Here is a 13357-nt window from a genome sequence, read left to right as displayed (position 1 = left end):
AACAAAACTTTTCTTTCGCTGAATAAATTCTGCCTTCTAAACATCAACACATATTTAACATGTTTAAGCTTGTTTATATCACTAATTCAACTGCAAAGTAGGGCAGAATAGTAATTATTTCACAGTTAGTGCTAAATTCAGCCGAAGTTAACTTAGTCAATTGTCTGTGCAAAGCGTAGGTACAGTGCTTATGTTTTAAGCTAACAGACGCAGGCTGAGTTCATTAAACCGCATGGTTTGCAGTGCATGAAGCAAGCGTGATACAGCTATGCTGCATTTTAAAACTGTCCTACTAACCCTGGCAGTGGGCGTACAGCAGGTATTTAGGGTAAGGGTCGGCCATTTTCCCTCATGGATTGTTCCCAATCCCAAGTCCCTGCTCTGCCAACACCTTACTGGATAACAGGGCTTTTCTCTGGTTCTGCAAGAATGACAGGATTGACGTATCTCCAATGTGACTAGGGGGGCAAGGTATACACTTTTCACATGCTTTCTCATACTTTTCCTTTAGAAACATCCAGTTAGTTGAAGGTCAAGGCCTGCTGTGATGTGCGAGCAGCTCCTCCCAGTTACTTGAAGACAGAACCATGTGTTCACTGACTTAACACCCACATTAGTAAAAAAAGACAATGCAAAGTGAAATCAGGTGAATCAACTGAACACATCAGCACTTGTCTGTTAATTCAGCCACAGGGAGATGTCGTCAGATGCCAAATAGACTAAATAAAAAAAATTTCAGATCATATTAAAATCCCCTGGGTGGCTCCAGGATCAGGAATCGCATTCTCCTAAACTTAATAACTGGTGATATAATTGTGCAAATTTTACACAGTTTCTGTAAGGCAGAGTTTTACCTAAATCCATTTGTTAATTAATACATATATGTTTATCTCTTCAGTGACTCAAATAAACAGTTAGTTTTTTTCCTTTGAGAAAAAAATTAACTGTCCACCAAAACAATATATATTTATAAATCACTTTCAAGGTGGACACTTTCACAGCAAACTACATAGTACATAGTATAATGTATAATATGAAAATAATATTTTTGAATAAAAATTAAATAATCTGAAGTATTAAATATCACTTAATAACTGTGGATTTTGCCAGGCCGATTCGGTAGAGATCAGTATTGTTTTAATTATTTCAACACACACACACACATTTCACATTTCACATTTATTCATTTGGCAGACACTTTTATACAAAGCGACTTACAAAAGAGGAAAAATATATACATACCCACACACACACACACACACACACACACACACACACACACACTCAAAGGCTCACTGGAAATCTGAGTATTATTAAATTCAGATAATAAAACAATATCTTGCAAAAGCCTTTTAAATTTACAGAACACATAAATGTTACATTTTTTTGTACTGCATCTGTGTGTTTCCAAAAGATAGCTTTTTACAGTGAACTTTTTTAAGTGTCATTTTTGTGCTATTATCTGCAACGTTAATATAACGTATTAATGCTGTAAAGAAAAAAAAATGTACTTGTGGCTTTCATCGTATTTTTTATCCATGTAGATTACTTTAAAATGGAAAGACAAAGGTACAACAGTACTGCTATCTGGACTAAATAACATCTGAACCCTTTGCCCCCAAAAATACATTTGTAAAACTTTAAATGAATTCATCCTTATAAGCGCAACGATTAAGAAATATGATTTCAGGAGCATATTAATTTAAGATATATTTTTAACTTTATAAACTCAAACGAAAACAGCAGCATTTTAAATCTATTTTAAGAATGTGTATAGACAATTTAGAGAGTAATTCTACTTTACGAATAATGTACTTGTTTTAATTTGCTTGTATTTCAGGGCCAATAAGTTGTAATAATTAAATGTAAAATGAATTGTGTATAAAGTCAAATTTGGCACCGGCCATTTACGAGAGAACACACTGTACTGTTACTTATTTTCCCATATCTCCCTCTATGCAAGTTTATTAAACTGCTTAAAGCTCATGACTTTAATTATCAGTGCTTTAACTGCAAATTAGAGTCAGTCGCTTTAAGTATTATACTATATAAACCCCCAAGTACAAATGTGCTTCATACAAACCATTTCACAAATTAGGATCCAGACATAAAATTACTCTTGGTTTCTTAGCAGAGAGCTGAGTGTATTTCTAAATAAAACTCACTCGAGGAGAGAAATGAGGAGTTTGTAGATGGACATAATGAGCCGAATTAATGTAGGTCAACAAAACTAAACTCTTTCAGTGGAATTAAGGGAGCACCATTTGTTTAATGAGAAAATTAAACAATGCTTTGGCCAACATAACGCCTACTGCCTTTAAATGTGCCATTCAAGAAATGTGATAAAAACATTTTAAAAAACACATGACTGTTGCCACACATTGTTTACGAATGCAAAATTAGGAAAAATAATAAATAATGATAATTAAAATTAAAAAAAAAATTTTCCACAGTACTAGGTAGAGAAAAAATGGTTTGGAGTGTTAAAAACTGCACCACACTTCTCTTAAAACACACACATTCGCATCTGAGAAAGGGCTTTCTGGCACTTTGTGTCTCATAAATACTGTAGACTAAATGAGAGAGGCCTCTGCCCTGAGGGAGAAAGAGTTGTGTCCCGAGCTAACTTGGCGAAGAACTCAATGGCACCTGGATAAAAAAAAATTTTTTTTTAAAAGAAAACAAAAGAAAGAGATCATATTTAAACAAATAAAACTACATACTGTAGTTCTAAGTCTTGGATTTTATATTCAAAGCAGAGCAGCAGCATTGCTGCTTTGAAATCCTTGTGTTTTCTTCCATTTGGGAAGGATCCACCCCTCAACGAGCACCTATACCTCCGACCAAGTTTCAAGCTCCCTGGATGCACGTGACTGCCAATGCGCTACGTAAATGTGGGTCAGGCATTAAAATTTATGAGTAATACAGAAGGCAGCATGACGTTGTGATTGGGGCTGTTGCTAGGTATAAAAAAAGACTAAAATAAGCCACAGCACAAAGAGGTGAGAATGCAGGGGTGATTAGGTGCCCTGTATAAGATCATGGGAATGATTTCTGGTTTATGTCTGCTGCACAGAACAAGTGTGAAAAACTCACTGTCATGGCACCAACATTGAAAGCATTGGTGCTGAATTCTATAAAAGTGAGTTTGAGTTACAACCCTCTGAGAGTGTGACGTTGTGTGCTGAGTAGGGCTTAAATGATTTGTCGACGTTATCGACAACGTTGACAATAAAAAATTGTAGACAAAAATTTTCATTGTCGAACAGTCGTTTGATCTCATTTAACATAACATGAGATCATATGAAACTTTAATGATTGCACACAAGAGCAGCTCTGCAGCACGCGTCTGACTGAGGAGAAAACACAGTTCACAGTCCAGAAGCACTCTAAACTTTCCAAACAGCTTCAAGTGGTGTAGATCGCAAAATATGAGGGAATTATACAAAAATAAGTAAATACAGAAGCACTCTCGTTGTGGAATAAGCGGAGCCGGAGCTGCCACTCCGCTTAAGCAAAACATGCATATCAGAGCATCTTTAAAGGAAACACCCTGGCATTACATCTTTAATGCAGTTATATTTAATGCATTATAGCTTTATTAAAGCTCAAATAATAAGGAAGCAGGTTATGTAAATAACTACAAACTCCGAAACTGGCATTTCGCTGTGTGGTCTGCGCCTCTTCTATGAGTTGCACGAAGTGTCCTGATCTAAGGTGGGGAGATTGAAACTGCACCCGACTGATGCATGCTCTGTCGCGGGGATGCTCATCCCTCTCACACGCACTTGCTGCAGCTAGATTATAATGTGAAGGCTCGCGACTTATTGAATCAGAATATATGTGTCACTGTGCATTTCTTATCGTGAAGAAAATTGGCAATACGCAGTGTTATTATTAAGAGAGAGTTTGTTTTTTTGTGAGTTAAAGATGGACTGAAGTGAACAAAAAAGTGAGAGAGGGTAGTTTTCGCCCCATTATACACTGCAACAAAATACTTTCTTGATTTGTTTTTGTTTTGGCTTGTTTTCCAATAGAAATACCTAAAACGCTTTTAAAACAACATACATTTACTTTAGCCGCTACAACCCCAATTCCAAAAAAGTTGGTACAGTATGAAAAATGCTAATAAAAAAAGTTTTTAGAAGAGTTATTTGTAAATTATAATCATACTTTGCTATATTGAAAGCACCACAACTACACATAATATGATGTTTTACCTTGTGAATTTTATTTTACTTTTTTTTTTTTTTTTTTTAAATGTACAGTAATTTCAAATCAGATGATTAAAACATGCTCCAAAAAGAGTTGGGACAGTCGAGTGTTTACCATTGTGAAACATCACCATTTCTTCTAATAACACTTATTAAGTATTTGGGCACTGAAGACACAAGTTTGTTAAGTTTAGAAAGTGGAATTTTCCCATTCATCCATTATGTAGGTCTTTAGCTGCACAGTTGTACGGGGTCTTCGTTGCTGGATGGTGTGCTTAATGCGCCACACATTCTCAATTGGAGACAGGTCAGGACTACAGGCAGGCCAATTTAGCACCCACACTCTCTGCTTACACAGCCATGCACTTGTAATCCAGGCAGTATGTGGTTTGAAGATGTCCTGCTGGAAAATGCAGGGATGTCCCTGGAAAAGATGGTGCTGGATGGCAGTATATGTTGCTCCAAAATTTTTACATATCTTTCTGCATTCATGGTGTTCTCATTGATGTGCGAGTTACCCATGCCATGGGCACTGACACACCCCTGGCCAATACAGACACTGGCTTTTGGACCTGACACTAATAACAGCTTGGATGGTCCTTTTCCTCTTTGGCCCGGATAAAACGATGGCTGTGTTTTTCAAAAACTTTTTGACTCTTCGGACCAAAAAACACAGTCCCACTGTTCTACTTTCCATTTAAGATCAGACCGAGCCCAGAGAAGTCGGCAGTGCTTCTGAACAGTGTTGATGTATGGCTTCTGCTTTGCATAGCAAAGTCTTAACTTGCATCTGTGAATGCAGCGGTGAGTGGTGTTGACTAACAAAGGTTTACTAAAGTTATCCCAAGCCCATGTTCATGATATCAATTACAGATGAATTAAGTTTTTTAAGACAGTGACGTCTGAGGGATCAGAGATCATGTGCATTCAGAAGTGGTTTTCGTCTTGCCCTTTACGCACCGAGATTGTACCAGATTCATTGAATCTTTTAACTATATTGTGCACTGTAGAGGGTGAAATGCCCCAAATCCTTCCAATTTATCTTTGGGGAACATTGTTCTCAAAGTGCTGGATTATTTGCTGAAGCATCTGTTGGCAAATTGACAAGTCTTGAACGATCCTTGCTCTTGAAGGACTAGGCTGTTTTTGGAGGCTCCTTATACAGTATACAGTACTATGACACAATTGCCTCACCTATTTAACATCTCCTGTTTCACATTGCTTTGTTATTTCAAATCTTTAAATTGTTATTAGTCTTAAATTGCCCCTGTCTCAACTTTTTTGTAGCGTATTCAAATCATCTGATTTTAAATTACTGTTAAAAATAATTTTTTTAAACAATAAAATTCACACGGTAAAACATGATATTATGTGTAGTTGTGGTGCTGTCAATATAGAAAAGGGTGAATATAATTGAAAAATCACTCCTTTTTGTTTTTATTAGAATTTTTCATACTTTCCCAACTTTTTTGGAATTGGGGTTATATACTGCAGAAGAAAAAAACAATTATCTGAGAATGTTGAATATAATATTAAAAACAGAAGTATTTTAAAATATCTAAAAATCCTTTAAAATGAAAGCTGCATTCACATGGGAAGCAGCATATCAGATATTTAGACTTGTTTTTAAAGAATAGATCTTGAATATAAGTATATTTTGTCTTTACTGAACTCGAAGAAGTATAAATAAAAGTGAAAAAACACTCTTATATACAAAATATACTTATATTTAAGATACATTCTCTTAAAGCAAGTCTAAATATGTTATATGTTGCTTCTCAAGTAAATGTAATAATTAGACCATTTTTAGACCATTTTAAATGAAAAACAAGACAAAAACACTTGATAACAATAGGATATTTTGCAGTGAGTTTTTTACTGAATTAAACTTTATAAAAAAAAATGTTTCCTTTAATTCAGAGGTATTTTTAAAAGATGATTATCTCCTCTTTATTGTTAGCAAGCACATTTAATACAACCTTTTAAATCGAGGCAGAAGCTGAATAGTCGGTTAAGTGCTAATAATTAATCATTGCAATAATCGGCCGAATAGTCAAATAATCATTCTAATAATCATTAGATTAGTCGATTATCATAATAATCGTTAGTTGCAGCCCTAGTGCTGAGAGATTGACTAACCTTGACACTTAAGCTATTTAAAAATGTCTTCTTTTAGTATAAAAGCAGACTATAAAAAAGACTTACATAAATCATAGCAAAACAATTAAAGGGTAAATAAACACCTGCAAAGGTCAAAAATCCGACGCGTCACCATGAAAACTTTATAGCGTATACTATAACATTTCTGTGTATGAGCTCACAAAAACAACTTAACCAGGTAAACTAAAACTTAAACTTAAAATATTTCGCTTTAGCTAAAACAAAAGCAAATTCAAGCATTACTAAACACTAACCTTGATTGTCTTGAATTCCCTCTCTTTTTATTTTTATTTTTTTTTTGTGGACTGTTCATCCACTCAAACGGTTTGAGTTGTTTGGATACTAGATCACATCTGTGTAAATGCTCATGTATGAGCCGTCATTTTGTCGCAGGGTGGGGAGCAGGACAGCGCAGATAATGGCGGAGAGGGTTATGTTACTCCAGCAATACAAATTTAGAGAAGCACAATTGTTTCCCCACTATTCAGCCACTGCAAAGCTAAAAAAACAAAGGGACATTTTATTCCAACCTGCAGTAATGTAACTTTGATTAACATTGTAAATTAAATACAGTGACCTGCCTATGAAACAAGCTCATGGGTCATTTTGTTTAATGAAGCTTTGAACCTAGATAACTGATTATATAATTTCTTTCATACCGGTTGCTATTTGTTGAAACAATGCAGCAACTTTAATCTTTAATTATATGTTTGAGCCTTTTGATGCAATATAGTGTTATCCCATTTGCATTATTCACCGCTGGTGCAAGCTCTATTCCCTTTTCTGTCCACATATTTAAGGAAAAAGGTTAAAAGTCTTATGAAATATTCTGTCATTGTCACGTCATTGATAATCATTAGCAGATGAATCCGAGTCCAGCTGTAAACAGCACTAAACATAATGGAAGCATTATGGCTATAACAACCGCTGACATATAGACCTCAGTAACAGAATTTCTCTCTACAGTATGCCCACAGAAGTAGCCCCTAATCTCATAGAAATGAAGCACTAACAAGGCTGCATGACTCCGTGCACCCATCTTAAAAGATGCACTGCTTTTTTTAGCAAGTGGACACAGCCGACCACCATTCCCATTGTAATCTGATTTCCAAACTAACGAATTTACTGTGCCCTGAACTCTGTCAGTTTAAGTGCTTTCCTTTTACGGCCGTAACTGTGTATTAATGGACGAGAGACATTGGGGAAAAAACAATGATTATATTTCTACCACTTTAATGGATTAGTTCATTCGATTACACCACTGTAAGAAACTGCAATCTCATGCTATAGTTGCAATAAGTCACGGGATGGACAGCGAATGGGTGGTTGGAATGGGTTTTCCAAGCGATATCTCACTGAGTGCTTCTTACAAACCCTCAGGACAGCAGGTCACGGTCCTAGCTGAAGAAACACTCATTCATGCATTGTAAATTTTACAGAGGTATTTTTTATATGCCCTGCATGGATGAAAGTAGACTGTAACTTGCCACCCTCCAGTTGCCACAAATGAATTAGAAGCACACATACGGACTCAAAGTCCTGCTTAAAAAAAAAATCTATTCATTTCAGGAACAACGAACTGGCACTGAGTACAAATGTATAATTTTCCAATATATGACTTGCCATATTCACTTTAAAATCTAATTAGTTGACCTTACTTCAATTTTTAAATGGCAGATGGTTTGCATGCTTTTCCTAAGTAAACATACTTATTTGGCTCATGTAAAGTGAACTTAATTTTTTAGGTAAAATGAACTCATCTGTAATTAAAGTATCATTGTTTTTATTGAATTATTTAAATTAAGTTATAGCACGTCTTATACAGTATAAGGAAAATTATGACTGGCACATTGGATTCTCCTCCACACTTCTTAGTGCACATTTGACTAGAGAAGAATTACTTAACTCTAACAGGCTCCAAGTTCACCTGAGGTAACACTAATCACCCTAATCGTGACTACACACAACTCAACTATCAACCAGCTACAACAAAATAACAACAACACTCATAAGATTTAAAAACTATGTGCATTTTTATTGATTACAAATTTAGGGTTTAGAGAGTAATGGTAACTTAATTAAAACTAGAAAGAATAGTAAAAAATAAAGCTTAAGTTGAGTCAACTATTTTCTTTATATGAAATAACTTAGTATTTACAGTAAAAAAGAGAGAGAGAGAGAGAGAGAGAGAGAGAGAGAGAGAGAGAAACTACTCTGTGTATGTTTTATTTATTTTTTTCTCTAATCCAGCACACTATGAAACATTTAGTACATGACACTTTTTTGTGTCATGACAATGTTTCTCCTTACTGTAACTTGATTGAACTAATTTAAGAATGCATATCTAAAAAACAGGTGTTTTCTTAACATGCCCTAGCACAGTTGGGTTAACAGCAGTTAAAAATCATTTTATGATAATTTGAGTAAAATAAAAAAAAGTTCAAAAGTATATTTAAACTATATATTTCATATTTAAATATTGTTTATATATATATATATATATATATATATATATATATATATATATATATTCCTGGTTTGTTTTAATAGCATGACTGATTTAACCCCATGCTCCATTTTTTATCTTCAGCTTGCACCACATTCCAGAGGCAAGTGTGAGGGGTTCACAAAATGGCGGACAAAACCGTAAACTGGGGCAAAACTTGGTGCGATGCCACCTACAGGAGCTGAAATTTGACACGACCATGCAAGGTCAAGCTTAAAGTCATTAATTTCCACCATTTCAATCACAATTGAGGTTAATGTTCCTAAGAGAAAAGAAAAGCATGTGGATCCAGACAGCCATATCTATGTCGTGCCCTCATATTCCCCAAATCTTCTGACACAAGGCAACCCTGATAACCATGATGAGCTAATTAAAACACACACACACACAAAATGTAACCAAAATAAAAACCACAAGAAGAAGAATTTTTTTTTGACTAGGCTCTAGTGTTTTGTTAGAATTTGCCAATGTGCCTTGAAATAGTAAATCAAAATGAAACATCTAATGTAGAAGTCATAAGATGTTAAACCAATAGAAATAAAAAAATCAATCCATTGCATTTTTTTACTGGCAGTGGAAAAACAAAAAATCCCATCAAATATATCCTTTAATTATTTTAATTTAAAAAACAACAACCATGGAACAAATTGTACTTCGCAGCCCTCCATTTAAAACTAAAATATCCAGTGAAAAAAGGCTTTAACTAAAAGTACCAAACTATAAAAAAATAAAACGCTTGAAGTTTAGCAAAATAAGAGGACATGACATATGGTTCTCTACTGTTCACAACTAAAAACTAAAGCACTCTAAGTCGCCATAGATAAGAACCTCTTTAATCAAAGTATAATGCTTGAATTTAGTATAACTATTAGCTGCTCACAGTCCACTCAAAAATGAAATCATTATTTAAACTTTTTCAAGCCTTAACAGATCTGTTTTGAAATTTATCTTCCTGGATGTCTGGAAGTGCTGCATGGAGTGCAGCTGTAAGTGGCGTACCCAACAGTACGTGAGGACACACTCTTCACACTAACCACTTTTCACACTAACTCATGACCTCCTCGTACTTCTAACCATAAAGTCACAAGGGTTAAATTGACACCTACAGGCTTAAACTCTAGCAGAGCAGAAATGTATTTCAGTGTATTTATTTATACTCTGATTGGGGTCATTTAACACAAGTCATTCCACTCCCGCTCTCCTAATTGAGCCACATAACAAACTCAAACTGTCGAGACCTCATTCAAACCACACCGGACAGCACTGCTTACTTTTATGGTGGAGTGCTGGAAAACCACAGATCAAAATGAAGCATACAAACACTAATTTCAGTTTTGCAGAGTTTCAAACTACTAACCGAACACTTAGAACTATAACGCACACATCTGCTCAGTCGTTTCTAATCCTCCAGCCCACCAAGCAAACCTGGAAGATTTGATATCTCGTAGATCTACAGGCAGACCAGTAAAATCGATAGTATGGGTAAAACACTATCTGCAGCCTAATAATAGAGATACTTTTTCCCTGAGCTCTCTCACAAACAGAGGGAAGACCATCTCAGTTTAGCTGAACAAACATTTTGCTGCCCTCACATAACACAGCAGACACAAACACACTGTAAAACTTACAGATAGAAAAATATCAGGCTCTACATTACAAGTACATATTGATGCATGGAATAAGAAACTGAAAATACTTTATTTTTACTTAATTTGGTAAACTGGAGAGGGGTCTAATATCATCTAGAATAAAACTGAAGTCTCACATTGACCAACAAATGTTGATTATTTTACCTCAACCATTATTATGCATAGTGCATCAGCTGTTCACTTGTAATGCAAAATCAAGCCTATATTAACATTTTAAAGAATGAAGGGTGAACTGATTTTTTAAGTATAGAGGAAGTGTTGCAAAAGCTCTGTAGTAGAGTCCCCTCTTTCTGCATCTAGACTTTTTTTCCTTTAAGATTAGTAATAAAAAAAGTTAATAAATTATATTCCCTGGTTCTTTCTATACTATTGTTTGTCATAAATTCTTTATTATAAGAACACAAGACTAAAAACAAAGAGCCTTAGCCCAAACAAAAACCTAAGGCTCAAAAAATACTTCTTAAGACTTCATACAACTATTGATGGGGATAAACAGTAAACACCTGTTAATATTTTTGTGAAAATAACTCGAACTGGCTTAAATTCTGGTTTAAATGACTGATCTATTTCATGCCAGTGTTCTGAACTAAAATGAGCAGTTTAGGTTTGACTATGAGGTTAGACAAAGGTCTGTCTTCTGCCAAAAACTGCATTAGGAATGCTGCAGGAACGTCTGAGAACGGCCTGATGAGGGGTGTTGGGGTATTGGGAGAGGGGGGCAGTTTGAGGGCTTCATTTTAGACTATTTAAACCATATGGTGATATGAAACCAAAATTCTACAGTACTGTTCCCACCTCAGAACCATCAGCGAAGAAAGAATGAAAAACAAAAAAGCATTATCTTTAAAAGCTGGCAGGATATCAGATGCATTTATTTGCATATTTTTCTGACTATCATCCCAGCAGATCAACAGGACATAATGTAACAGCTTATGGCCCTCTGTAACTTATAACAGACACCAAGCTACAGTGTCAAACAGTAAGCATGCAATAAATGGGCCCATAAAGTTACAATGTGTTCACAGAGAGACTGATTTTGTGAGAAGACCTATAAGTACTTTCAAATGGAAAACACAAGTTGTTAGAACAGTTCCCAATGTCAGGCTGAGAGATGCCTGATACACAAAGTTTTTTGTGTTTTATATATAAAAAAAAATAAATACATAAATAAAAAATAAAAAAAACAAACAAAGAAAGTGGAATTGTACTTAAAGGTAGTAGGCCTCACATTGTTTTGTGTATTAGAAAAGTGACAAAAAAAATAAAATAAAATTAATTAATATATATATATATATATATATATATATATATATATATATATATATATATATATATATATAATTTTTTTTTTTTTTTTTTTTTTTTTTTTTTTTTGTTGTTGTTTTTTTGTTTAAATATGTAATGCAAAGGTGTATAATAAATTTGATATACTTAATATAAATATTTAGATCATTCAAATTCACTCCAAAAGACGTGATTTTACTTTGGTAAAACTGGTGTATAAACTGCAAGCCATGGGTTTGCAGTTGTGATTAATAGCACACTCTGTAGAGGGATGTTTCTTACCTGGGATTCGTGCTGTTCCAGTACACAGCATACCGATCTGAAATGATCTTACTGTCATCCGTACACACGGTGACCCAAAAGAGGAGGACGACCATCAACAGAGTCAACTCCATCTGATATGCAATACAGTTCTTGTCCATAATGTCAATGTAAACAATGAGAAAATACAAGCTCGGTGAATATACAGATTTATTTAAGAGTAAGATATCTGTTCTTTAGCAATTTGATGATCATGTGTGGGTGAATCTTGTTCATTATGCAAAGAGAATAAAAGTCAAGTCAAATCTCATTAAATGCACTTTTCAGTGCTGATCCGTCTAGCATCTCGAGCTCTATATCTTGAGAATGAGAGAAGTTCATAGAAACTCCATGTTTCCATGTTGATCATTTAAACTGAATGGGTTCCTTACACGCATTTAAAGTCGCGCCGCATATCACTTTTCGTGCGCCAACTGTAATACCGCTTGCTTTTCAGATCCATTCTTCCTTCCAGTGGCTTTCAAAAACTTCTCTCAGATTTTGAAAAAAAAGTGGCCAAAAAGTTACCATCCATTCAACCATATGTCCGTGCTCTAAAATCCTGTAGTTCACAGTTTGATAGCCACTCCACACAAGTGCCGGGAAGCGCGCGCGTACCTCCTCTCTGAAGCCACCTAAAGACGTCTCGTTCTTCCTTGTTGGCAGTCAATAATACTAAAAAAGTAGCCTACGAAAGTTCCTGGTTGCGGGGTTGACGAGCGCTCACAACAGATGCCGAGTCCCGAAGCGGCGCGAGCAGACGCCGTGCATCACACGCAAAGTTGATGCTGTGGTTGTTTTCGCTTCTGTCAACGAGACCCTGCGCAACTTGCTGCTCATCATAAACCGTCACTCTCATAAGTGTGAAACGACATTTTTCCCTTTCATATCCGAACACGAGCTGTCCTGCTTCACAAGCGCTCTCTCCATCTCTCTCTTTTTCTGTCTCTGTCTTTCAGCACATGACTCTCTGCTGTTGGTCCGCTACAGCGGGGCGGAGCTGCTTAGAAAGGACCTACACACTGAAACTTTGGAGATATTGCCCATTAAGATGGTCATTAAATGAAATTTAACCTAATTACAGGGAACATTAGATAAAGAATGATAATTGCATCTTCTCTCTGGGGGTGTGATATCTTTATATAGCCTATGTGATATTGCTTTTCAGCTGAGCAATAATTTCACATCAAATTACTTGATTATTATACCTCAATTATTTAATACCTCAGTTATTTTAGTATTTA

At 35.3% G+C, this 13357-nt stretch overlaps 1 protein-coding gene across 1 annotated transcript in view; it reads right to left on the bottom strand.

Annotated features, from left to right (window-relative positions):
• The window catches only part of LOC127426566 (ephrin-A2-like), a 158312-nt gene extending 145262 nt beyond the window's left edge, over positions 1-13050 (bottom strand). Inside the window, exon 1 of the mRNA XM_051673459.1 lies at positions 12096-13050. Coding sequence (XP_051529419.1) covers positions 12096-12235 — 140 coding nt within the window. The 5' untranslated portion in view covers positions 12236-13050. The remainder of the gene's footprint in view (positions 1-12095) is intronic.
• Between the last annotated feature and the right edge of the window lie 307 nt (positions 13051-13357).

This window comes from Myxocyprinus asiaticus, chromosome 35 (assembly GCF_019703515.2).
Source record: "Myxocyprinus asiaticus isolate MX2 ecotype Aquarium Trade chromosome 35, UBuf_Myxa_2, whole genome shotgun sequence".
Classification (NCBI taxonomy): Eukaryota; Metazoa; Chordata; class Actinopteri; order Cypriniformes; family Catostomidae; genus Myxocyprinus; species Myxocyprinus asiaticus.
Note: the sequence above shows the minus strand (reverse complement) of the source record. Positions and strands in the feature narration are given on the sequence as shown.